Raw genomic sequence first — 26,176 nt, forward strand, 5'->3', positions numbered from 1 at the left:
AGCAAAAGAAGACGGCCGCGCCATCTACTGGCCACCGATGGAAATGCAATTTCAAAGCGCAGCGAGGTTTAAATGTGGGGTAATCCTCTACTCCTTAACTCCTCTATGCTAAAACCATTTAATACGAAGCGTACTTCCTCTCGGTAGGATTATATCCTTGAGAAACAAAATTAAAGGAAAATGCTTTCGTCCTAAGCGGGTGTTACACGGTAGCATTTAGGTCATGGCATAAATGTTAAGAAAAATGCTAAGGAAAATGCTTTCGTCTAAAGCGGGCGTTAGATTCTGCTAGCGTTGCTTTTCTTTACTTCAATGTTTACCCTCCCCCTTTCCCCGTTAAAATTGGTTTCCGTCCAAAGTTGGGAGGCAATGCCCAGCCCTGTCCTGTGGTTGCGCCACTGTGAGGGATATGATGAAACTGATGAAGGGACACGAACGAAGAGAACACCCATGCCGCATTCATCACACAGCACTGTACTGAACCCTCATCTAACTGATGAGAATATCTGGATGCACTCCGAAACAGGTGACAGGAGAAATACTATTTTCCTTCGAGTGTTCGACAAAATTGAAAACGGATCTTCGTAAAAATTCCACGCTGGGCATGAAATTCGTTGTTATGAAGAGAATTAACATTTCTTATTGTGACAAGATTGTCCAGGTTCATCATTCAGATGAAGTTGCCTACTTCAAATTGTAAATATAATGTAATTTAACGAAAAAACACATCTTCATTGTGCTATGCACCCCGGGATTAATCGAAATAGTTGTATCAGAATACAAGTACCTCAGGCAAGGAACAAGCAGTATAGATGTATGAATCTATATTATAGGTAGTCAATATAATAAAATGAAAAATGGTGAAAATTTTAAAACTTGTCGTACACCAGAAAAACTTCAGTGGTGAGTAACTTTGTTCAAAAACTTACGATTACTATTGTAGAAAGAAGTTCAACAGCACAACATTTTTTTTATTTAGCTGTATGATTATTCAATAAGTTCTCTCCCTATTCTAGAAAAAATGTTGCCCTTACGTTTTACTGTACGCTACGAGTTCCGATTTTAATTCAGAATTAATCATGGTTCACACGCATTTCTGAAGTGGTTGGGCATGTTTTCGGGAGACTAAATGACTTCCAAATGACTCTTCGCAAGCAACCATTCATTTACTGCCTCTGTTACGGTCTGCTGCTGGCATCTAGGTTATATGTGTAAGGTGTGAAAAGGATTTTCTGCAAAGTTTCCAAATTCTCCCACAAAACTTGCAACTTTTGGCTCATTTTTCATCCACATGTAATGCAGAGTTTCATATTTATTATACATTTTTAATAATTTAAAATGGGGTTGTTCTTGAGACTTGATACCATGTGACCAACTACTGATAGCATTTAGTTGTGGCATTTTAATGCTAAGAGCACAAAACCTAACCCACCTAACCTATCCATGAAAGCATTTAGGGTTTTGAAATTAATTGGACAATGGGTAAGTATGAGGAATACAGAGAATGTCTCCAATTTCTTTCCTACTTCACTAAATATGCAGTCCTGGTAACGTATCTGGAGTTAAGATTTCGGGGTCTCGTGAAAAAAATTGTACACTTACTTCTATATATGTTGCAAAATTATGTTCTTCATTACCGCAATCATTCTCCATACAGAAACATAGGAACGAGGTTTGATGATATGAACAATTGACGTTCGGCATTCGTTGTGCTGTCTACAGCATTTCCACACTGTTCCTTCATTACTTGCAGAGCATTAATTGTTGCTTCGTTACTTGAACGAGGTAGAAGAGTGTGTGGAATGCGGACTTTGATGAGAGGTAAGTTTGGCAACGGTGTTCAAATGTTCTTCTACAAAAAAAATTGTCTTGTGCAGTGAGGAAGCTAGTGCCCCAAACCATTCACGAATAGCCCCACGAACCATTTCCGGTAAGGTTAGGTTAGGCAAGCTCAGTTAAAATTTTGTTCTTAAAACAATGCGATACAGCTGTAAAAAAATCCACTTATATCGGCTTTTTTCCCTATTTCCACACGTGACCCCTGCATTTTAACAACAGATTTGTGATTAGAAGGCCAAATTTAGTTAGTATACCAAGAATTAACGAAATTGGAGACATTCTCTATATTCTTCATTCGTTCCGGACAATGTAATGAAAGTAAGACAATAATTCATCATATGGTAACAGGTCTCCAGTAGAAAACCCTTGAGCTTGATGCAGATGGCAGCAGCAGTCCATATCCAAGATGACAGTAAATTAATTTCTGCTCACAAAGAAGTTCACACATTACATTATAGCATATGGGAGAGAAGAATTATTCTCTTCAAGACACACACTAAGTAATTACTATGATGATTCAGTATGTGTATGCAGACGTGGATAGAAATTGAATTAGTTTGGAATTAAAATTGGTTTTCTGGTTATCTTTTGTTCAAAGGGCAACCCCTTCCCCCCAGCCATTAATTTTCAGCATATGTGTAGTATATATATCAAATTGTATTAAATGTTTTTTGTTCTTGCAGGTGAGGATTTGATTATCAACCCAAAGGACTTCCCCTCTGTGAAGAAGGGGGACATAGTTGAGGTCTATCACCAAGAGGATGAGTTCAGTCGACTGCTCCTTCAGGTTACCTCATTCAAGGAAGACCTGCAAGGAAAAGGTACGACTCCATGAGTTGCTTTCATTATAGAGGCAAGGAGCACCAAGGCTCGTACTTTCAGTTTCCTAAACATTCATGGGGAGTGAATTTACGGCACGAGTTTACAATACCGGAAGTATCTTCAATTGCTTTCAAATTCGGCATACTCACTAATTTTGGCCTCGTAATCACGAATCTGCAGTTAAAATTTGGCGGTCACGTCTAGAAATTGCAAAATAAGTCGAAAAAAGTGGGTCCGTGAACGGAGTAAACACCATTGATCTATGAAGGAAACAACTGTTTTTTGCAATGATTAGCGTTTCAAAACTATGTTTATGATGACCCTTAATTTTAACTATGCTTGCCTAACCTAACCTAACCTTACCGTGAATGGTTTGTGGGGCAAACATGTTTTCCACCTTTACGCAAGATGCCATTTTTTCACATGCAAATCAACGCTTCACTTATTGCACCACACTTGAGCAACATTGGTAGCAAGACTGTTGTGCGGAAAGGAAGACGTCTTCATATCGTTTCCATGTTAGTGTATGGAGAATCATAGCGGTAATTGAAAAGGTTATTTTGCAATTTCTAGACGTGACCGCCAATTTTTAACTGCAGATTCATAATTACGAGGCCAGAATTAGTGAGTATGCTGAATTTGAAAGCAATTGGAGATACTTCCGGTATTGTAAATTCATACCCATTCATGGCTCTTATGTAGAAAGGAATTTTACATGTTTCAAGCCTAATGCTGTCCATATATGATTCAACTGATATTGAAACAGTGTGCTCGTGATACAGTATAATTGACTATTTGAGGGCATTGAACAGCATTATCATTGTAAAAGATGAAAGATGTAAAAAGCACACAATCGTGAAAACAATGATCTTTATTTCACTTCTTATCTGAAAGGTAGCTGTGCATATTGCAAGTAAATCAAATTAATTTGTCGTTAAGAAGACAATTATTTTGCTTCTAATGTATTTTCGAAACCCAAATAACTGTGATTCCCTTTCTCACTAAGGTGAGGTGGAGCAAGTGCAGTAAGGTAAGGCTAAGGTACATGCTGGTTCGGATCCCACTTTAGTAGATCCATTCCTGATGAGCCTATCTGTGCATAAAGTGGTTCTAGAACAAATTTTAATGTACTTTTATGCCTATACTGGCTGTGTACAGTACCAATTAATGTGACCCATCCATAGTATTTACCTTATTTTTTAAATGAAATTAAATTGTCCTTAACGTCTGTTTATGTCAGTTACATGAGTACATACCCTTTATTTGTAAATATCGGACCAATAAAGTGTTATTTTCTCATTCCAGTATGCTTTTCTCAATGAATAACAATTACCAGTTTGTCTGTCGCATTTGAAAGATATGTAAGACACTAGTCTCGACTATTTTAATTGTAGTGTAATGACATGCTCATCTTGACTTGTGAATTAATTTTTTTCTCCAGAGACAATCAGTGTGGAGCAAAGTATCGCAAATACTTTCCAACTGCGAACATATGCCGATGTGTATGTGAACATTGTGAACCCAGAGGATGTGATCCTGGACTCTGTCGAGCTCACCTTCAAGGATCAGTACATGGGGCGGAGCGACATGTGGCGGTTGAAGAACTCTCTGGTACATTGAAAGTTTCATCTTCGAAATTATTTGCATGGTGATCATTTGGATATTGTTGTGGAGTCTCCAGAATCTAAAGATTGTTTTGCTAAGAAATTTCCAAATGAATTACAGTAACTTGCTTTTATGCCTGTGGATGTTACAATTTTGCCTGTAAGTTCCATAATCACTGTATTCCACCATCTTATTAATTTCAGTGTTGGAAAAATGTCATATCATGTACAGGGTGGTCCGAAAGTCTTGCACCCCCTACTGAAAATTAAGAAGTACAATAGAGGAACAATATCAAACACATATACTGGTTTTTAGTATATTCACTTTCATTGACACTGACACCGTCACACATCGAGAAGGTCTGTACAAACACTATCATTTTCGTGGCACAAAATGATGCGGTGCCATGTCTTGTGTGATATTTTACGAAGCTGTGTTTGAAATTATTATTATATTGTTACTTTATTGTTCTTCTTTCTTTTTGGTAGGGGGTGACAAGACTTTCAGACCACCCTGTATAGCTAATTTTGCTTGCTTCTAGCTATTTGAGCAGCACAATAACCATATGAAGGCACTATATGTTATTCACAATTATCTTATGAAACCATTTTGTGTACTGTACAACCATCTTGATTATTTAATACTGTAATGCGAATATTGCCTCATTGTCACAAAAAATATTTGTTTTGTGTTTAGTAAAAAGCTGTATGCATGTAATTGAATAATACTGATACTATACTGTCAGAATGCATCAGTTTGAAATTAACAACAGATACACCTGATACTTTTCTTTGAGTTGGAGTACCTCGCAGGGTACCCAAAATGCCATACAACACTCTTGGAATTTATGTAAACTGCAAAAACATCATTATGTTAAAAAATATATTTCTTGAAATGAGCTATGTTAATATTCTGATTATCTCATATGCGAAGTTATGCATAGTTGAAAATGGAACTTTGGCAATTTGATTTGTTATAACTCACTTGGGATATTAACATATTTACATTATACTAATCTTGCAAAATATGACTTATCGATACTGGTTGGAATCATCAAGAGTATTGGCATTCATATCATTACCAGCACAGCTGTAGTAATTTGTTTGTTATAAAAAATATTTTAAAGTTTCTAAAATGGGTTGTTTTCATGCATGTTTTTCACAGATCAACACATGCGTGTATCTCAACAAGAAGATAGAGTTCTGTTCGGGAAACATCAGGTGCCAGGTTTACGAGATGTGGGCTCAAGGTGATAGAGTGGCATGTGGAGTCATCACAGAAGACACAAAGGTAATGTGCTTCATATGCAGGCTGAGATTAATTTCATAAGAGGGCAATATTTGTAAAACTGAGGTCAAGATGCAACAACTTGCTATGCCATCAAATGAAAAGTTATAGTGCAAGTTGAACCATGGTATTTTGAATATTCATGGTTTCTCTAAAGGTGTACACCAATAGGGTGCTATCAATTTCAAATGGGAAAGCAGGTCATGGGACACCTTATTGGATAAGTCTCTCAATTTTCCCACCAGCCTAGAGAAATATTTGTTGTGCATGCATGACAAACAGACCAAGGAGACCGGTTGAATCTTCTAGGATAAATGGTCCGTTTCGAGTGACATCCTAGTGACAAGTGATGTGTGCAGCTAGCATGTCATGTTAATCCATGTTAATAGGCTTTCCCTAGTGGTGTAAAGTGGTTGCATTGTAATCAATGGGTCCATGGTTCAGTACCTGCTGGAGACAGATTGGTTTGGATTCCACTTTAAACTGTAAGTTCAGTTCTGATTATTCTGTCTGTGCATAAAGTGTATTTAAAGCAACTCCATGTGAGTGGTTACACTTGTTTCTTCAGGTATGTATCCAAGTGACGTCTCACATATTTATTGTCACTTTGGTGTGAAATCTCCCTAAAAATAATACTGGTTACGTAGGAATAGTTCTGTAACACTTACGCCCGACCCTGTGGCCGAGTGGTTAGCACATCGCGCTGCGACGCCAAGGGTCCCGGGTTCGAATCCCGGTCGGGCTTGGTTGTTTGTGAATGTCCATTCATCAATTTCATCACTCATCCCCATCTTTGCAAATTAGCCAAGAGGCACAAAACGCGAAGTAAAATAAACTAAAATCAAATCAAATCAAATTCTGTAACACTTAGAGACAGATACTTGGAAAATGATTCTATGTTTTGGCAAGTTTGCTTTCCCCCAAACTACAGAGCTACCTTTTTTGTCACACAATGAAAACCTACACATGTAACTTAAGTTTAGTTCTGTTGCAATTTTGCCATCACTACGTCCCATTTCTTACAGATCGTGTTCAGGTCCTCCACAAGCATGGTGTACCTGTTCATCCAGATGAGCTCCGAGATGTGGGACTTCGACATCCATGGAGATCTCTACTTCGAGAAAGCCGTAAATGGCTTCCTGGCTGATCTTTTCCACAAGTGGAAGGTTGGTTGCATTTTCTTCTACATCAGTTATTTAAATACTTAAATGATGTTGAGGTTGCTATCCTTAATCAATGCTTCCAGAATGTTAATACGAATACCACATATTTGATGTAAATATATAAACAGTAGGCACTTGTCATGAATGATGGACTTAAAACAACAACTTGTCCTGAATAATGTTTGTATTTAATGTATATCAGTTCAAAGGATATTTGTACTCAGTTGTTGATTATAAATACTACAGAAGCAATCTTTTTCCTTCAACAGAAGAATGGAAGCAACCACGAAGTGACAATAGTACTCTTTTCTCGGACGTTCTACAAGGCAAGTACTCTGGAGGAGTTTCCTGGCCACATGAGAGAATGTCTGCAGCAAGACTACAAGGGACGCTTCTATGAGGATTTCTACAGGTCAGTTGCTGCACTCATTATTTACTTCCTTGCTTTGGAGTGGTGAAGTATGGACAAAATTTTGTGGTAGCCTAGAAGTCTGGCAAACTTCACCCTTTGGAAGACTGGAGAGGGTGGCTATAAACGAAGATAAATGGAAGTAATTATTGAAATACATGCTGAAATTCCTTCAACTTGAATATCATCCGGAAAACAACCTTCCATCACATATTGGTTCTTCATTTCTACCATTCCCCAATTTGTCTGTGACTAAGAAATATAAATTGTAGGGATTTTGGGTTGTGATTTCATGATTTTATAACAGTGGCAATTTTATTTATTTATTTATTATTATTATTAAAGTAGGGTTACAATTAAGCTTACATTTTTTTTTTACATTGATTCCGAACTACAAAAACATCTTTTTGCCCTACATGAATTAATATACGGTTACGCTATTTGTTTATAAGTATACATAAAATGGAATATTATAAATTTATATAATTGAAAAATATAAGAAATAGACTAAAATAAACATTTTTTGCAGCTACGTTTTATGAAGGAGGAAATGAGGTAGAATAGGCACAGTGTCAGTATTCATAGATTAATGTCCTAATCTGTTGTTTAAATTTGGCCAAATTTCTCTCCTTTCTGCAATTTCGGGTAGTTGATTCCACTCTTTACTTGCCAGTGATGACAGGGATTTTGATCCGTATCTTGCCTTGTTACATTTTGGTACTCGGATACTGTGGTGTTGTTGGATCGCAGATTGGGATAATGTATGTTACTTGATATCATTACTTTGTCCTTTGTACAAATTCTTACTTGACGATGTAACACACAGTTTTTTAAAAGTCAAAATAAACCATATTTACTTGAGTACCTTGTACATTTTTGCCAAAAATATGCGATAGAAAAGGAGGATTGACAGCTGATATGGGGTAGGGGGGCTTTCCAATGGTGTAGTGGTAACATTGTCACCTTGTAATCAAGAGATCCTGGCTTTGATCACTGCTGGATACACTTTGCACAGTGGTTTGGATCCCTGAGCATAAAGTAGACTTAAAACAAACTTTGATAAACTTCTCGTCAGCCTATGTGGGTACATAGGTCCTAACCAGATGTAAACACCATTTATCATACATAGGTGTGCAATGTGCTAAGCACAATGGTGGTGTTGAAGGTGGATTTGGGAAGCAAATAGGATGTGAAAAACATTTGTATGTATACTATAATCCGTGTATGCAGTAAAAAAAATGTTAAGAGAGTATTCTGGTTTAATTACTACTTATATGTCTTGCTATATGTTTTTTTTTTCATCTCCCAATCCTTGCTGCTTTCTATCTGATTGAAAATAAAAACCTGCCACTATTGAAACTGACGGGAGACAGGTTTGTGAAATTTCATCAAAGTATATTAAAATTTGCAGCAGAAAACTTTTGATGCAAGAGAACATGGCACTGAAAAAAAAACAACCTCTTCTCCAATTTAATCCCTTCATAAGCAAGGTGTGCGACTTGTTTAAGAGTACTCATGTAAATATAGTATCTATTAAGGCAATATTGAAACAGATCGTAGTTTTAAATGTAGTTTACATGCATTATATTGCATACCTGAAACAGGGTTGCTGTACAGAATGAAAGGTATGACGACTGGACAAACACCCTGGTGCAACTGAGGAGGCTGTTCACAGATTACCAGACCAAAGTGCTGGAGCACCACAAGAGACCAGGTGCAAAGATTCCGAAGGCCATCAACTCCACAGCTGCCCAGGGCAACTTTCTTGAGGTCCTCAACATGTCGTTAAATGGTGAGTGTGGATGTTAGTTGTTCAGGAATCATGCTGACCTTAGCTATTTGAAAATTCTGTGCATCTAATCATCTATGCAATAGAATAGGGATATGATATTTTGACTTCTGAAAAATAAAATTTTAAATAATTTTGAAATTATAGTTTTGAAAAGACCTCATGTAGTAGAATGCTGGCAACAGCTTAACAGATGAAAATTTCCATTTACTGCTGAAATATGTGTCCTCACAGATGAAAAGACTTACCATATAGAGTATACAAATCATAACAGTATGACCCAAAAAGTGGAATAAGTGCTTCATTTCTTCTAACCTAATCTTCCTATTGCCAGAAATCAGAACAATCCACAATATTCTTCCGAAGTGAGAAATCGCTTTGTGTTGTAGCACTAGATGTCTCACAGTTTTCAACCACAACCATGTTGAGATCAACAGCATGGCATCATTTTAAGATTTAACCCAGGAACCATTCCCAGACCAACAGCGGTGACTGTATTTGCGGTTTCTCAACTGTTAGATATCCAGTCCTGGGGGTGCAGTTGGAGGTTTATAATTGAGCCTGCTGATGGTAACTAACTAACTAACTCCCTAGCCTTCTTAAACCCGAAGGTTCATGGCTGCAGCAACACAGGCCTTCCATCTGTCCCTATCTTGAGCAAGTTCTATATACTCTTTTCCATCCCTACCGATTTCCCTTAGGTCCATCTCAACGTTGTCCCTCCATCTTCGTCTTGGCCTTCCTACAGGTCTCTTCACATCAGGTTTCCCAACAAGAATCCTGTAAACTACTCTTTCCTCTGGTTACGTACATTTTTATACAGGGTTGCTGGAAACAACAGCTAGACACAGAGTCCCATCTGAACTTTACAAGATTTAGCCAGTGATGTCTGTAGGTCTAGAAACAGACTGGCTTCTTATATTTCTATCACTACACACATTGTTTTGACTGCTTGACGCTTCATTGTAACAATTTAATGCTCTGTGATGTCACATGAGCACTGTTTTTTCTTCTTAAAAAGATATAAGGCCTCTCTGATGGCACAGTGGTAGCATTGTTGCCTTGTAATCAAGGGGTCCCGGGTTTGATTCCTGGTGAAAGCACATTGTAGTTCGGATCCCACTTTAAACTTTAGGTCCAGTCCCGATTAGTCTTTCTGTGCATAAAGTGCAATCAATAAATTTAAAAGATATAAAGCCAGAGTTTCCTTTTGCAAGACAAAACCTTTTAATGCTATACCATTGCATATGAGGAAAGTCATGTAAATCAATAAATATGTTTAGCTTACCAGAATTAGAATCCGAACACATTTCACTTTTTCCTCCCAACCATTATCTTCATCATTCATTTAGAAAAGAATGTTAAATAATAACATTGGATCAACATGAACATTTCAAGACCTAAGGGTATTTATTAGCATGTTAAATCATTGTAGAGCAGTCTGGAAACTTATTGAAAATTAGTTAGAAAATCTGGATAATTCATAGAATTTAATTTTTTTAAATGAATGGGATTTTGGATTTTGAACTATTTCCACAATATTTTTACATTTTATACACCGTGCGAGATATCCAGGTTCTGTAAAAATATATTTTGATATTGGTGAAGAAATTTGCATAGCTGCTGATATATCAATATTGGCCCAGCCCTAATTGCAAGTATGGAGCATTATTTTGCTTTAAAATATTCTTAGCCTTACATATAAGATTATCATGATATTAATTCAGATATTTTTAATCATTGAAACTTATAAATTTAAAAAGTATACTTAAAAATCTTGCTGGAAATCATTTACATGACTGAATATGGCCACTGAATTAAAGAAAAATGATTTCAAGTATTTTTTGTTCCCATGAAAGTGTCTCTTCGTGTTTTGCATACCTCACTCGGGAAAGATGTTGCTCATAATCTAGGTTGGATTGATTTGTTCCCCAGTAAAATTTCTTGAATATGGCCATTTTTACATTGCTTAAATACACCACGAAAGAAATAAAATAGTACTTATAATTTGAGTTTTTTTTGCAGGATAGTTTCCAATGTTTTAAAAAAACAACAACTTGTATTTTCTTGTTCAATGCCCTTTTTACATTGTGGTTGATGTTAAAAATTTTTGTTGTGCCAGGAAGTACCTTGATATTCAGTCATGTACACACTTCCTGCATCATCATCATCCCTTGACGTTTCCTGCCTCTGGCTGGGTTGGCTTAGAAGTCAAGCCTCTCCATTTTTTCCTGGTCTTCCACCACTCCTGTCTTTCCACGGTATTCCAATGTTGTCCTCTTCTCCTAACACTCTCCGCTATCTGCTCTTTCCACCGACATATTAGTCTCTCCCTTGGCCTTATTCCCACTCCTTGTGCATTGTAAGCTCTTACTGGTAGTCTCTCTGCATCCATCCTCTTCATGTGTCCGAATCATCTCATCTGTGCCTGATCTATCCTGCCTGAAGCTTCACCACACCCACTGTCTGTCGGATCTCCTCATTCCTTATTCTATCCCTTCTACTCTTGCCCAATATACTCCTTAAAAATTTCATCTCCACTGCCTGAATCTTTCTTTTGTCTCTCTCTGTCCTTGTCCATGTCTCTGCTCTGTACGTAGTATGTGTTATATATTACCTTCTTGCATTTGATAGGTACATCTAGCAAGGTTTTTTATTATCTTTTATCATTGTTTAACATAGGATATATCAGAAGTTTCCTAAAATCCTTATTTCTCTGAACTCTACAGTGTTTGAGAAGCATTACCTGGACAGGAGCTTCGACAGGACAGGGCAGCTGTCTGTGGTGATCACCCCAGGAGTTGGAGTCTTTGAGGTTGACCGAGAGCTTACAAATGTCACCAAGCAGAGGATAATTGACAATGGAGTAGGGAGCGACTTGGTCTGCGTTGGAGAACAACCTCTTCATGCTGTCCCATTGCTCAAGGTAATACTGTGTAAAGGGATGAGATACAGGTAGAGTAATGAATAGTCTGTAACATGCTTTCATAATTCTGCCATTTATTATTATTACAAAATTTGGAAAATTCTTTTGTATTTTTCCATTATCAAAGGAAATACTTTCCTTTTCCAAGACAAAGCACAGTGTAGTTGCCTGCATTTCCGGTGTGCCCCAAGAAAGTTCTCTGGGGCCCCTGTGTTTCTCTCTCTTCATGGATGACATTCATGAATATATTTCTTCCGAATGTTCAGTATTATTGTATGCTGATGACTGCAAATTATTCCGAAACATTACCTCACTTCAATGTGGCCGCGGTGGCTCAGTCGGTAACGCGTCTGACTACCATTCTGAAGGTCCCGGGTTCGATCCCCGGCCGGTTCAAATCCGGGAACTTTTCTAACGGTGGAAGCGGCCCCGGCGCCTACCCAGCATCGAATAACATGGGTACCTGGGGGAAACCCTGGGGGGTAAAGGCAGTCAGGGGCGTGATGCTGATCACATCACCCCCACTCACGACCGGATCAAGAAAGTGTGGGGCGTTACCCCCACACCCCCTATACGCCTTCATGGCGTGGTGCTAAGCACAGGGGAACACTTTACCTTTTTTTTACCTTTTACCTCACTTCAGGACACATGCTATATCCAAGACAATCTCAAACACATTGAATGCTGGTGTCAAGACTGGAATCTCAAATTAAATCCGGATAAATCTGTTGTCATGAGGTTTACTCTAAAATCCAATAGCACAGCGCCATCCTACAAGTTATGCAACCAGGCTATTCCCTTTGTAGGACAGCACAAGGATCTTGGTGTCATTTTTGATAGCAAACTGACTTTCAACCATCACATAGACTACATAACTTCGAAAGCGATGAAAACACTTGGACTAATTTACAGATTTACAGACATAACACAAGTTTCTGCCCTCAAAACCTACTTTACAATGTGTGTTGTTACTATTCTTGAATATGGCTCCTGCATTTGGTCAATGGCATGTGAAAGCAATTTAAAGAAAACAAATAAAGTAGTAAGTTTCTTCTTCAGAATAGTCAAACACAGATGCCCAACCCTTGCGAACTTCTCCAAACAAGAAATTTTATCCACTCTACAAATTCATGACCTTTTTCTTCGCCGTCAACTCTCAGATTTAACACTACTCTTCAGAAACATTAATGGGCAACTTTTCACCAGCGAACTCTTGCCACTTCTTAATATCAGAATCCCACGTCCCAACAGTAAATGCAACAACTTCTTTTACATTAAATCTTCAAGGCTATCTTTAGAACAAAGATCACTTCTCTACAGGCTACAAACCATTTACAACTCATTAAAAGACGCTCCGGGCTTCAATTTATCAAAACAGACTTACAGAACGGCGTGCATAAAGCAGCTGAAGAGTAAATAATATTTTTTTGCCCTAGTTGTTATTCTTGTTATATATATATATGTGTGTGTATGTGTTCATCTTATTATTTTGTTTATTTCTTTTTCGGTTGATATCCTGATGTAAAATGGATTTTTCTGTATTCAGGACTTTTTAAATAAATAAATAAATTTACTTCTAGCATAACTTAATTGGCCATGTTGTATTGGATGGACATACTATTAGTTATCAGTAGATTTTATTTTGATACTGTATTGGCAAGAATAAAAATTTCATACTGAGCCACAACTGTATATACGAGGGCCAGCATTATTGTGGCAAAAAATAGTTGCCATGACTTTTGCTGTAAACCTCGTATATATGTTTATAAAAATGAACAGTCAGCATCCAAGTCAGAACTGATGATGCTGTGGCAACAAACCTCCATTTTAGGGATGCAAGAGTGTAAGTTACTTGGCTAATCTCTGATTTTGTTCTTTCTATCCTTTATTTTGTGAGTCCTTCTCCATATTTCTACCCGTCACTCTTAATTTCATATCTCTCTCTTGGTAGCCTGTTTTTTCCACACTCTCTCTGATATTTTCCATGCCATCTTATTCTTGCTCCCTCTCCATTTTGCTGCTTACTCAATTTTCCTGATGTTTCACCTCACCTTGTATTTCCTATTGTTCTTGTAAGAAACAGCTGATGGTGAAGTGCATTAATTTTGCCGCACTCCCACTCTCACCACCATTTGAATTCTAGCCTGGATACTGGTATTCCTTTGTAAGCACTCTTTCATGTATTGCATTATCCATCGACATCATTGCAATTAATCTAAGAATGCAGAAGAGTGCCAGAAATAAGAAAAATAATTCTAAGAATCTACCTCCATTACCTGCATATCATTTCTCATTAGTTTCCTTGTTTTCCAAGTTAATGATGTGGTGTGTTTATCCTAGCATCTACGAGGTTTATTTTTTAATTAGGGGTCGTTTTGCGCTCCCATTGGCAACACTGCATGCTTGGCATTTTGCACATTTGCGTTAGTTACCAACATGCCTTGCATGTAAACAGATGCCATTTGCACATTCTGAAGTGCTTGGTGTGGTTATGGTGGACAATGGAAGTGGTGCAGGTGATCGAAAATCCCACCGAGTGTGAGATACGATCAGTGATCAGGTTTTTGACCATGAAAATTGTGAAAGTGGCAGACATTTATTGCCAGTCCCTCTACACCCCCAAAACAAAACAACAAGGAATTGCACCACACATCATCCCCCACAAAGTTGAAGTTCAAGGAAGCGATCTCCACCAAGAAACTCATGCTCACCATATTCTGGGACAGGTTCGGGGTGCTTCTGATTGAGTTTCTGCCGAATGGACAAAAGTTAATGCAACCGTGTATTACAACACTCTCAAGAAACTTCGCCGAGCAATACAGAATAAACAACGAGGAATGCTGTCTTCCGGTATCATGTTGCTGCATGACAATGCATGGCCACACACTGCAGTTGCTACACAGTCACTCATTGACTCATTTGACTGGGAGCGGTTGGACCACTCTCCGTACAGTCCGGATCTCACCCCTAGCGATTATCACCTATTTCCCCACTTGAGGACTTTCCTCACTGGGAAGTGATTCAACAGCACCAATGAAGCCAAATAGACCGTGACGGATTGGCTGTCTGACTTGGCGGCAGATTTCTTTGATGAGCGTCTACAAAAGCTCATCTGCTACTACGATAAGTGTCTCAATAACTATGGGAACTACGTTGAGAAGTAGCTGAATGTACATATGAACAGCCACAAAGGTTTTCTTTTTTTTTTTAAGACTGCCCCTAATTAAAAAATAAACCTCGTATTTAATAATTTGTCCCCCTTATCAACGTTTAACTGAGGCAGGTAAAAAAGCAACATAGCTAGATAAAATAACTAAACTGGAAACTTAAATTGTATTTCAAATTGTGTTAAAGCTTTCATTTTTCAATTTCTGTTGCAGTTTCACAACAAGGATACCTCAATCACAGCTGTGGATGACTACAGCATGCCTCATTGGATAAATTTAAGGTAACTCTTTGTTTTAGCAAAGCTGTATAACAGTGCTAAGTGCTTTTCTGGAACTACTCCTTTTTTCTCACAATGATGAAGTTGACATTGAAGCCCATGAACTACCAGTAGCTTCAGGTACTTTTCCAGTGTCCCAATATCTTGCAGGGTCTAAATAACCTGGAAATTATGTAATATATGCAATTTTCATTAAATTTGCACCAGTATTATTCACAAGCTAAATTTTATGATTAAATGACAGCTCTTTTAGCGTGATTGTGTCTCTTATGTAAAATTATGAATATTTTAAAACAAATCTCTGAATACCTATATATTAGGGAGGGACCACCCTCATCCATCCTCCCCTCCTTTGTACTAACACTATGTCACAATGAGAACAATCATACTTGGGTGCATCTGTACAGGGAGGTCACAAAGTGGGTGCTCCTCCCTTTGTTTCCGATACTACAGTGGTGGTGGTTGTTCTAGCGATGTGATCATGTACCTGATAGTTCACTTGCCCAGGACATCAGTATGGAGACCATCAGGGATTGTATCACAGCTGAATTCTGTGCCATGTCCTGGCAGATGTTTTGCGGAGATATTCCGGTGCCACGTCCTATCAGCAGCAGAGAGTTTATTAACGTGACAAGGACAGTACGGCTTGCACTTTAAATGTGTTTTCATGTGTTTCATCATGGTCGAACGATTGCAAATCAACAACAATTAAACATACTTTCTGACGAAAACCTAGGTGTTTGCCCACTTTGTGGTCACCCTGTACAATTGGATTAACTATAAGTATTTCAGATGTATGTTAATCATGATTTTGTATTTCTTAATATTTGTTTTATAAAAACAACTATATCTATAATGATATTGGCAGCATTAATTTGGTGCGAAAAGGGTTAAATTAGGGATGGGACAGATTAATTGGTACTCTATCGGTATCGACCGATATAGGCATATCGGTAAAATTACCGTTTATTTTACCGATTCGATATATCGATTATTATCTGATAATTTAGTGCAAAATTCTGCCATTTTGTTGTAATTTCTATGGATAATATCCATGCCCTACTTTCTAAAAAAGTAAATGACTAAATATGCAACTTCTTTTGCACTGCAGTCACCTTGAAACACACATTTATTAAATAGGTCAGTGAACCTTTCAGGTTCTTCAAGGACCATTTCTAATTGTATCGGTAAATTTTATATCGGTACTTTACCGGTAACATCCCTAGGTTAAATACAGTTGTATTTGCAGTGAATGAATTTACACATATTCCTAAACTGCAATTTTGTACAACAGGTGTTTGTAAATACACAATGAAGATTGAATTTATAATGCAGCAAAATGTAAACTGAGACCTCCATTCTATTGGCAATTTTTTATTCATTCACTGGTATGTATATTTAGGCTGATATCAATTAATCTGTTGCACCCATAAAATATTGTGTTGATAAACATAATTGTTCTCCCCTGCAGCTTCTATTCCACCAACAAGAAGGTGGGCTACTCCACATTCATTCCCCGCATCAAGCTGCCTCCGAAGAGGACGAAGCCCAGCAAGTTCCTCAGTGGAGACCTCTCGAGAGCCAAGCTGCTGAAGGAGGAGGAGCGGCTGCCCAACTCCCTCTTCGACTATGATGCCTACGATGCTCAGGTGTTCCAGCTTCCTCCTGTCCATGCGGCTTGGTGAGTCCTTTGTGGAGATAACAACATATAGAGTACGGAAATGTGAGAGCTATTAAAAAAATCCACTTCCAAATTAGGTGATTAGGAAAGGTAAAGCATTGCACTGGTCCAAGGTAGCACATTGGAGCTGTGGAAGTAGAGCCCCATATTCTTGACGTGATCAGCACCATGCTCATTACCTTTAATTTTCCCAGGTACTCATTGATTGAGAGACTGGAGGAAGCCCCAAAACTCCCCTATGTTGAGACATTGTCAGATAATTTTCGAGATATACCTGAGATCATCAATCGGGGGAATCAAACTCGAGTCTCCTGCTTAGCAGTCTGGCATTATACTAACTGGACTGCTGCGGCTCACAACAATTAAAATAGGATTGATTAATTTGTTTTTCTGTTACTCCACTTTTCTGTAACTTTGGCCAATCCTGAAGATGTGGACGAGTTATGATATAATGAAATTGATCAAGGGACCATTCAAATAACATCCATGTGCAGGCTGAGATTTGAACCCAGGATCCTTGGCATCATAATATGCTGTGCTAACTAGTCTGACATGTAGGTTGGCCGTGACAAAAAGGAGAAAATGTATTATGTAGAAAAGTTTCTTACCTACTATGACGCTCTTCCTCGGCTTACTGAATGTCATGGTCATACATTTTTAAAAAGGGATTAATTAATTGTTTTAATATTTCAAATCATAAGTTTTCCAAAAGTTCAATCCAAATTTTCATATATCAACTTAAACTTACAAATAACTGTGTTAACTTTTGCAGAAATAAAGAAAATTACCACATGTTAAATATTAATGAACAGTGTATTATAAATAAATTTCACAAGCACGAAATATTCGTTCATACACCGTATAAAGCATACATTCATATAATCAACTAAGATTTTACATTTCTATATCACATTTTCATATTTCAACTTCTTTTACATATTAGTCACGATCTCAAGTCAACTTATAAGCATATGGAAAATTGTTCCAAGTTTCCAGGCACTAAACGCTCGATTATAACGAAGAATTATCCAAGACAAATTATGCGTGTTTGTGTGTTCTATAGACTTTCCACATTTCAAAGTAGTCAATTCTTTCATATTATAAAATTAGGCCTTTCATTTAAGTAGCTACATGCATGTACGATACTTATCTGAAAATTCAACATCAAGAGAAGATGGCTGCCATTTTTACGAGGTCATTTTTTAACGTCCCTTTGACCTAAGCTGCACATTGCGAAGTTTTTGCAAGTTCAAAAATCGAACACAATCCTTATCTGCACTTCCTAATCACATTTCTCGTGCAAATCTTCACGTTATAATAGAATAGTTCCAATTTCAATTTTCGAAAATTTTAGCAACTCCATACTCGTCGTAGTTGATCTTTTAGATGAAGCAGTGTATCCAAACTCACACTGTTACAACTTTAAGCACAGAATACAAACTTGCGAATACTTTTCAAATGACAATTATGAATTTTACAGATATTATGCATGAAAACGCTTGTAATATAAATTAGATACAATAAAACATATATTACAATATTCTATCACATGTTTACGTATTTTGTTGTTACCTTTTACCGTTATTTTAAGTTTTACAATTTTGGTGGGAAAAAGGTTATTTACGCACAACTTAGATTTTTACCTTTATGTGAGTTGGCTATGTTTCACAACTTTAGGATTACTTCACAACTTTAGGATTACTCTTCAAGGCGCTCATTTTAACAAATCGTAACTTCATCGTCGAAATTCTGCCAAAACTCATCTTAAATGGTTTGTACGTGTTAGTAATACATATTAAATACATGTTCGTGCCCAAATACTTATGAATGAGCAAGTAAAAGCTGTTGAAACCAAACATATGTGCGATTTTGCATAAATTGGTAATTCACGGTAAGCACATTCTTTATACATCACCAACCAAATTACATCGCTGAGATATAAAAATATTTTAAATGCTTGAAGTTTACATACGTACTTCAACTAGAACAAAGCCAAAGTGATGCAAATTTGATATTGGGCAAATATGAACCACCAAATACGAACTTAAATCATAGATTTCTACTAAAAGAATTATTTTATTTTTCACGTTATGATGGTACTCATTATGATACCGTCATACTACCAACATTACTTCTCCACATGGCGACCACCAAATTATATCCCTGGTCACACCATGGCACAAGCTTTCGAAGTCCTTCATCAAAGAATGGTGCTGCAGTGTACTTGTCCGGTTGACAGACCAGAACGTGTTAATCCAATCTGTGCCAATTCCATAGCCCACAAATTTTGGAGAAATTCATCACCATTTTGCACACACAATTTCAACTTTTTGAATAAATTCATGTCACAATAGAATGTTATCCTTGATCCTCTTTATCACACATTCTGTACAACCAACCTTGAATTTTCTGCACCAATTCCTCATGGAACTTCCAACCATTTTTTTTAAAAAAAAGTATTTTCAGGGGATTTCCCCCCTTTCCCCCTCCATATATATGCTGAATGTGCATAAATTATATATCGTCTGAATCTGTGATTCATTCTGCGTACAACGGTATATCGTTCATATCTCCAGGGCAAAGAGTCTCTGAGCTGAAGTCATTTCAAGGTACCGCTGCATTTTGAAGCTTGAATCAGTGGTGTGCCGACCATTCCTTTTGGGGGTACAACTCAAGTTACATTGGTCATATGATAATAATGCAAATATTTTTGTGTTCCTTACATGTCAGCGATCATTTCCATGTGCATGTCGACACTGTCATGTACTTTTTCCTTGGAGGGAGGGTGGGAGAACCAATTTTTTTTTCTGAAATTTTGGAATTTTGAGAGTTAGCCCCCCCCCCCTGCCACATATATGCCGAATTTTCATAAATTTCATATAGTCTGAATCTCTGGTTCATTCCGCGTACAATGGTATATCTCTCTAGGCAATTAGTCTCCGATCTACACTCATTTAATTGAAACTCTGCATTTTGCTCAAAATCGGCTCGGGACTGAGAGGCTTACATGTGAAAATGGCTTTGGGACTCAAAAGGTTAAAACACCAAATCAATCAATCAAATCCACTGACAGGAACAACCACCACAGGGTCCAGTGTGCACCACTGCTGAAAATTGACTCTGGGTTGGTGTGTAGTGTTGATTACTGGTTACTTATATTTACTGCACATGCACCATTTTGCTACAGTGACTTTGTATTTTTGTCAACCAAATGGATGTTTATTTCTGAGCAGGCTTCATGCAATTTTAATGTTATTACAGTTGTCATTATTGTTTCATTAATGGTCATTTATTCTGTGCACATTGCAGTTTCTCTCACATTGTCCAGCCGCCATCTTGCCAGAAACGAATCATTCTGCCTGACGTCTGTTCTCAAAAGCAGATGAAAAGGAAGCTGTCTGATCCTGACATTCACCACCTGTTCAACGACTATGGACGCTCTGTGTCCTCTGCTGCTCCCAAGTCTTCGGCTATCGCTATACCCTACAGGGCTGCAGAGGAGGTGTCCCAGCTGTCGTCATTCAAGGCTCTGAACATAGAAGGTAATAGACTGAAGTCCTTTATCTTCAGAAATTGATTGTTTATTGCTATCAGATTCTTTCTCTTGGAAGTCTTGGAAAAGTCTGGGAAATCAGCTTAGGAATGAAAATAATTTTGCCTAAACATTTTTCCTCTAAAAAAATATTGCTCTGATATTACATTACTTCCCTGCTAAAAAGAGTCTAAACTTTGATTTTTGTTTGAAACTAAATATCAGTTTTGGCTCTACATTCCAGCCATTTGCATTAGATATGGTAAAAAAAGGGTACAGAATATAAAATGTAGCCTGAAATGTACTGAAAACGATGTTTTTTACTCCATTTTTCTTAGTTGAGATCATAATTATCGCAAGTGTGTACAATGGCCAAAAATGGCAAACGCCATGACACAAATATGGTGGGGTACAGCAACAACAACAAAAAAAGTTTTTTTCAAAACATGGTCAAGCAACCAATTATTTTTTATTATTATATTTTGGACCATGTTGTATGGTTAGTATGACATGTGTGCCAATAAATGAAGTAGCTAAGGCTACACTTCCATAAAGTGTCCTTACAATGGGTTCCACACCAATGTTCTGATGAACACAAGTGCTAATCCCTGAAGCGCAACTTGCATTATCATGCAGAGTGGGAGGACTTCATCAGTCAAACCATTATGGGGGACGAATTGTGGATCCACAACTTTCCATCAGAATCAGATGTGCCTACACGAAATGGAAAGATACTTCCCGCCCAACCACCAAAAAGTTCAAGGTTATCCCATCAGCATCCAAGACTCTGCTAACCGTGCTTTGGGACTCGGAGAGGGAGCAAGCTCCTCCAAGACAAATGTAATATCTATGGTTCATGGTGACACTGTGAGTGCCAAAGACTGTTCAAACAATGGGATAGATGTCTGAAAGTACAGGGGTATTATGTGGAAAATGAACCATAAAGAAGGCAAGTATTTGCAGTAGTTTTTTTTTTTTTTGCCCCATTTTGTGACTTGTATACTGATATGTAGATCCACCACCACATTTGAAACCCTGGCATGGAAGCAAGGTGGCTAGTTTTGTTGGCTTAAGTCACAGGGAAGCCTGTAGTTCACATATTCAGAAATCTTGGTGCTAGTATACCCTGGTATCAATGTGTATGTCCCATTGTCTATTTCTTCAGTTTATCATTCATCCTCATCATAGTGATTAACTCAAGAGGTAGAAAAGGTCATAAAATAACTGAAACGGAAAGAACGGGAACAGGTGACATCACTTTTTTTTCTTGCATAATGCATTTTTAGTTATTTTTTGTTGCGGTCAGCTGGCATGATAGGTTTTAAGTACAGTTAATAGTAGATCTGTAATGTAATAATATTACATAAGAACACTTACACCCTTCATCAGATAAAATTAAAGAAATTATAATGCTTTTATTTTTTTATTTCAGTGAAGCAGAAAGCGTTCATATCAAAGAATGAATGCATGGAGCTTGAGATATCTCCTCCACCTCAGAGATCTGTTGTGGGGAGCGCAGGATCATCCGGCGACCCTTCACAGCTCCAGCAGATTGCTGCTCGACCGGGGAGAGCCCTCATCAACCCTTTTGACCCCTCCCATGTCACCATCAAGCTTACATCCAACCGAAGGAGATGGACACATATCTTTCCAAAAGGTTGGTTCAGAATGTCCTGCTAATGCATCTTAGTGTGAGTGGAGTTTCCACTGCACAGGGTACACTACATTCAACAGTTAATTTGATTGAAAACAGTAGGTTAACTAGCTGACACTCCCACCTAAATTCATCTTTGTCTTGGTCTTCCTACAGGTCCGTTGCAATCGTGTTTTCCAGCAAGAATCCTCTAAACTTTTGTAACCCCTCCCATGCATTCTACATGGCCTGTCCATTGAAATTGTGATTGAGGAATTAGTATAGTGTTACACCTGCATATGAACTATCTTCGCACCAATTCTCAAAACCAACTCCCCATCAACCAAATGTTCCTCCTGAATGTACCTCTGAATATCATGATAAAGCAAACCCTGACCAATTGGAAGTCATGTGTCACATGCAACCTACCTGCAGTATAAATTTCACCTTTTACATATCTTTAAAGTATGTTTGGATTTCACTTTCAAATTTATGAATGCTTTGGAAGATATGCTATGTTTTCTGATTATGTTGTTTCATTAAATAACTTATAAATAATTCTACAGATTTCGTTTGAACTCTTAGAATTAGTAATAGCACTTTCTTGGTCACACTTTATTACGTGGAACATGTAATTGTAGTTTCGAAAACACACGTGAGGAGTCTAATGTATTGTTTAATATTTTATTTTTAGGAGAAAGTGTTTCTATTTCTATTAATTATATGATTTAAATAAGCACATAGCTTGGAGTGTTGTAATGCTTTGTTTTCCTTCAGGCCCTACAGGTGTGTTGATTCAGCAGCACCACTACCAGGCTGTGCCTACACACTCTACCTCTGACCAGGGCTCGGAGAGCACCTACAGCTCTTCTCCTGGCCATGATACGATTCTCCAGAATGTGGGAACCATCAGGACTGTCGTGCAGTCTGGTTTTCCAGGATTACTTTCTGGTGTGTAACTAGTTTTTAGGATTATTTTCTAGTATGTGACTACTACTAAATACTTCTTTTTTATATATATATTCCTGAAAAAATCCACTTCATGTGTATTTTTTTTCCATTGGAGCCTGTTCAGCTGGTAGTTTAAAAAATATGACATATACAACTGATACAGATAGCATAATGGTTAGCACTCTGGACATTGGTGTGAGTGGTCATATGAATTAGTGTTGTATGTTTGAAATTTCAAAGTACAGGGATGTGCAAAATAGATAGTAGGATTTGAAAGCTTGATTGATTTGGTGTGTTAAGTCCACTGTATGCACAGTAAGGCTAATCGGGACTGGACCTACAGTTTAAAGTGGGATCCGAACCACTATGTGCCTCCACTGGGTCTCGAACCTGGGACCCCTTGATTACAAGGCAACGATGCTACCACTGCGCCATCGGGGAGGCCAATGACTTGAAAGAGCTAGTATGATAAGAATGGGAGGAATTTGTTGAAAAATATCACTGGTACAAAGCCAAAGGTGTGCCATTTACAATATAATGAAAATCTCAAATTCCACTTTTTGAAGACATTCCCGGTGACAAGGCATGTCTGATGACTGATTGCCAAAGACTTCAGAGTCATGCATGCCAGACTCTTATGAAAGACCATTTTTTTTTGTCTTTGCTTGATGCAACATCACTTTATAATAGTCCAGTGGTCTAGGACTTTTCCATTATGTTTTAATAAGAAATGGCGAAAAAAGATCCTTTGGACAGTAATGACTGATTCGCTATTTCTACAGCATTTAACAGTGTTCTGCATTCCACAGCACAATAATTAACAGCAGACCCACATAATTTTCCCCCAAAAGCACATACAATCCTGCCATACTACTTGAATATATCCTACTTTTGAATTTTACCCAACTTGTATAATTAATTCCAGTTTGAAATCTTTACATGTTCTACATATTTAACAGAAAGAATATAGGTACACAACGCTTTTCAGATATTAAAATGACTGCAGAAGCCTTGTTGATTGAGGGTATTGAGCAGTTGGTACATGACCTCACCATCATGGTCATGTGTGTTGCTTTGTGAGTGTCTCCTCATCAGTGTCAGCAAATCATCATTCATCGTCATTTTTGATATTTGCCAAAAATGGCAGGAATGTGCCGTTAATATAAAATCAACCTAGGAAGGAGACAGATAAATCGGTATATCTATAGGCATATCATTGTACCAGTAATATTATCAACAACTTTATTGATTTGTTATTTTTGTGAGAATATTTTGTAGCAGAACCTACTGCAGTAACTTATGTTTAAGGAGGTTAATATACCAAACAGTCTCTTCATGGAATATTTGCAGTGTTACATTTGGTTGATAGAATATTGGATGTTGGTTTCGGTAAAATTCATGTTGCTTCTTCATTGGTATCACCAAAAATTACATACTGGTCTGTGCCTAAAAACACCAAGCGACTACTTGTGAATTTTATTTGCTTGGATCTTCCTGTTTCTTTCTCATCATCATTATATTTTCACTTCGTTGCAGGTGGGAGATATTCCTCAGATATCCATACAAATGAAAAGCTCCCTGTGAACAAGAGACACACCCTGCTGTGGGGTGCCACGGGTGAGCAGGAATGGACCCCTGCATTGACAACAGGTAGTACATTTTTATCTTTTCGTTACAATTCATTTGTTTTCATGATGTGGTTTGAGTATTGTATGGGAAAGGATCTGTGTTTCATGCTGGTTTTCTTTTCTTCTGACTTGATAAATTTTTAATATTATCATATCTACCTAATTATCATAGAATATGGCGTCACATCACATCTAGAGTGCAGACAACGTAGCTTGGCAGGTGAGAATTTCCATTTACAGCCTAAATGCAAGTCCTTGAGGACAAATTGACAGTGTTACCATCCACTAGTTTTATACAAAGTGCAACAGTACGATACATTTTTCTTTAGTATGAAAACTAATGAAAATATTCACTATCTCACAAAAAAGTGGACAAGTGATCCATTTCTTCTTTGCCCTCATCATCATTTCTTTTTGTCACCAGAAATCAGAGTAATCTGCAAATTCACTCAAAGTAACAAGTTACGTGGTGATTTAACCAAGAACTAGGAGATGGATCAGTTCTGCACCGTGGCTGTGTGGTCTAAGGCATCAGGCTTTGGGCTTTAGTTACGGGACATGCACAGGTTCAAGTCTCCTTGAGGAAGTGTAACAACTTTTCTCCTGAGATTTCGTGAGGAAATTTGGGAGCTACAAATGAGTAGTGTAACCCGGTCATGGAAACCTACAACAATGACTGGGAGTTCATCGTGCTGACCACATGTCACCCCATAACAGGTTGGGTGATCTCCCACCTCAACAGGTGCGAGTGAAGCCAGCAGTTGGTAAGTAGACCCTGCCCCTCACGGCCTGTTGCACCATGGGTTATTGTTATAGGAGATGGATCGTGATTTTCAACCTTACTGGCATTTTCATATTGGTGAAGGTGATGTCCAGAAAATGGCATCACCAGTTTTACTGAACCTTGAACCTACGTTCTGAGCCAGCAACAATATTTGTTTTCAGACACAATAAAAATAACTTTTCTGAGGACCGACAAGGTTACATGATGAAAGTACTGCTATTGTGGTAGTTGCTTCATTTAGATTGATTGATTGATTTGGTGTTTTAAGTCCACTTTATGCACAGTAAGGTTAATCGGGACTGGACCTACAGTTTCAAGTTGGATCCGAATCACTATGTGCCTCCACCGGGAATCGAACCCGGGACCCCTTGATTACAAGGTGACAACGCTACCACTGCGCGATCAGGGAGGCCTTCTTCATTTAGAGAAATGCAGGAAAGAACATACAGGGTGACAATTAATGAACTATATGAAATAAAACCGTCATAATTTCTGAACGGTTCGCGTGATGACGTCCAAACTGCGTGGCTGGCCACAGGGCATGATGGGAATTCGTATGCGCATGCGCACACAATGTGTTGATGTCGGCCATTTTCAAGTGAAAATGTCATGGTACAGCATGCAGGAGCGTATATCACTTGTGAAGGCCTATTATGCGAGTAATAACAGTCCGATTGTGGCG

General features: G+C 37.9%; 1 protein-coding gene across 4 annotated transcripts in view; it reads left to right on the plus strand.

The window, feature by feature from the left end:
- Nucleotides 1-519: 519 nt before the first annotated feature.
- Iml1 (GATOR complex protein Iml1) overlaps nt 520-26,176 on the plus strand; it is a 109,637-nt gene continuing 83,980 nt past the window's right edge. For 3 of the 4 annotated variants that reach the window (XM_083123593.1, XM_083123595.1, XM_083123594.1), the window contains exons 1-14: nt 520-903; nt 2,523-2,660; nt 4,103-4,272; nt 5,431-5,556; nt 6,579-6,719; nt 6,986-7,128; nt 8,730-8,917; nt 11,644-11,840; nt 15,221-15,288; nt 16,757-16,966; nt 20,276-20,508; nt 21,931-22,155; nt 22,909-23,082; nt 24,619-24,732. In XM_083123593.1, the coding sequence (XP_082979719.1) occupies nt 858-903; nt 2,523-2,660; nt 4,103-4,272; nt 5,431-5,556; nt 6,579-6,719; nt 6,986-7,128; nt 8,730-8,917; nt 11,644-11,840; nt 15,221-15,288; nt 16,757-16,966; nt 20,276-20,508; nt 21,931-22,155; nt 22,909-23,082; nt 24,619-24,732 (2,173 nt within the window). In that variant the 5' untranslated portion in view covers nt 520-857. The other variant, XM_083123596.1, reaches the window with a different exon arrangement.

Source organism: Lepisma saccharinum, chromosome 6 (genome assembly GCF_977018435.1).
Source record: "Lepisma saccharinum chromosome 6, izLepSacc3.1, whole genome shotgun sequence".
NCBI classification, from domain to species: Eukaryota; Metazoa; Arthropoda; class Insecta; order Zygentoma; family Lepismatidae; genus Lepisma; species Lepisma saccharinum.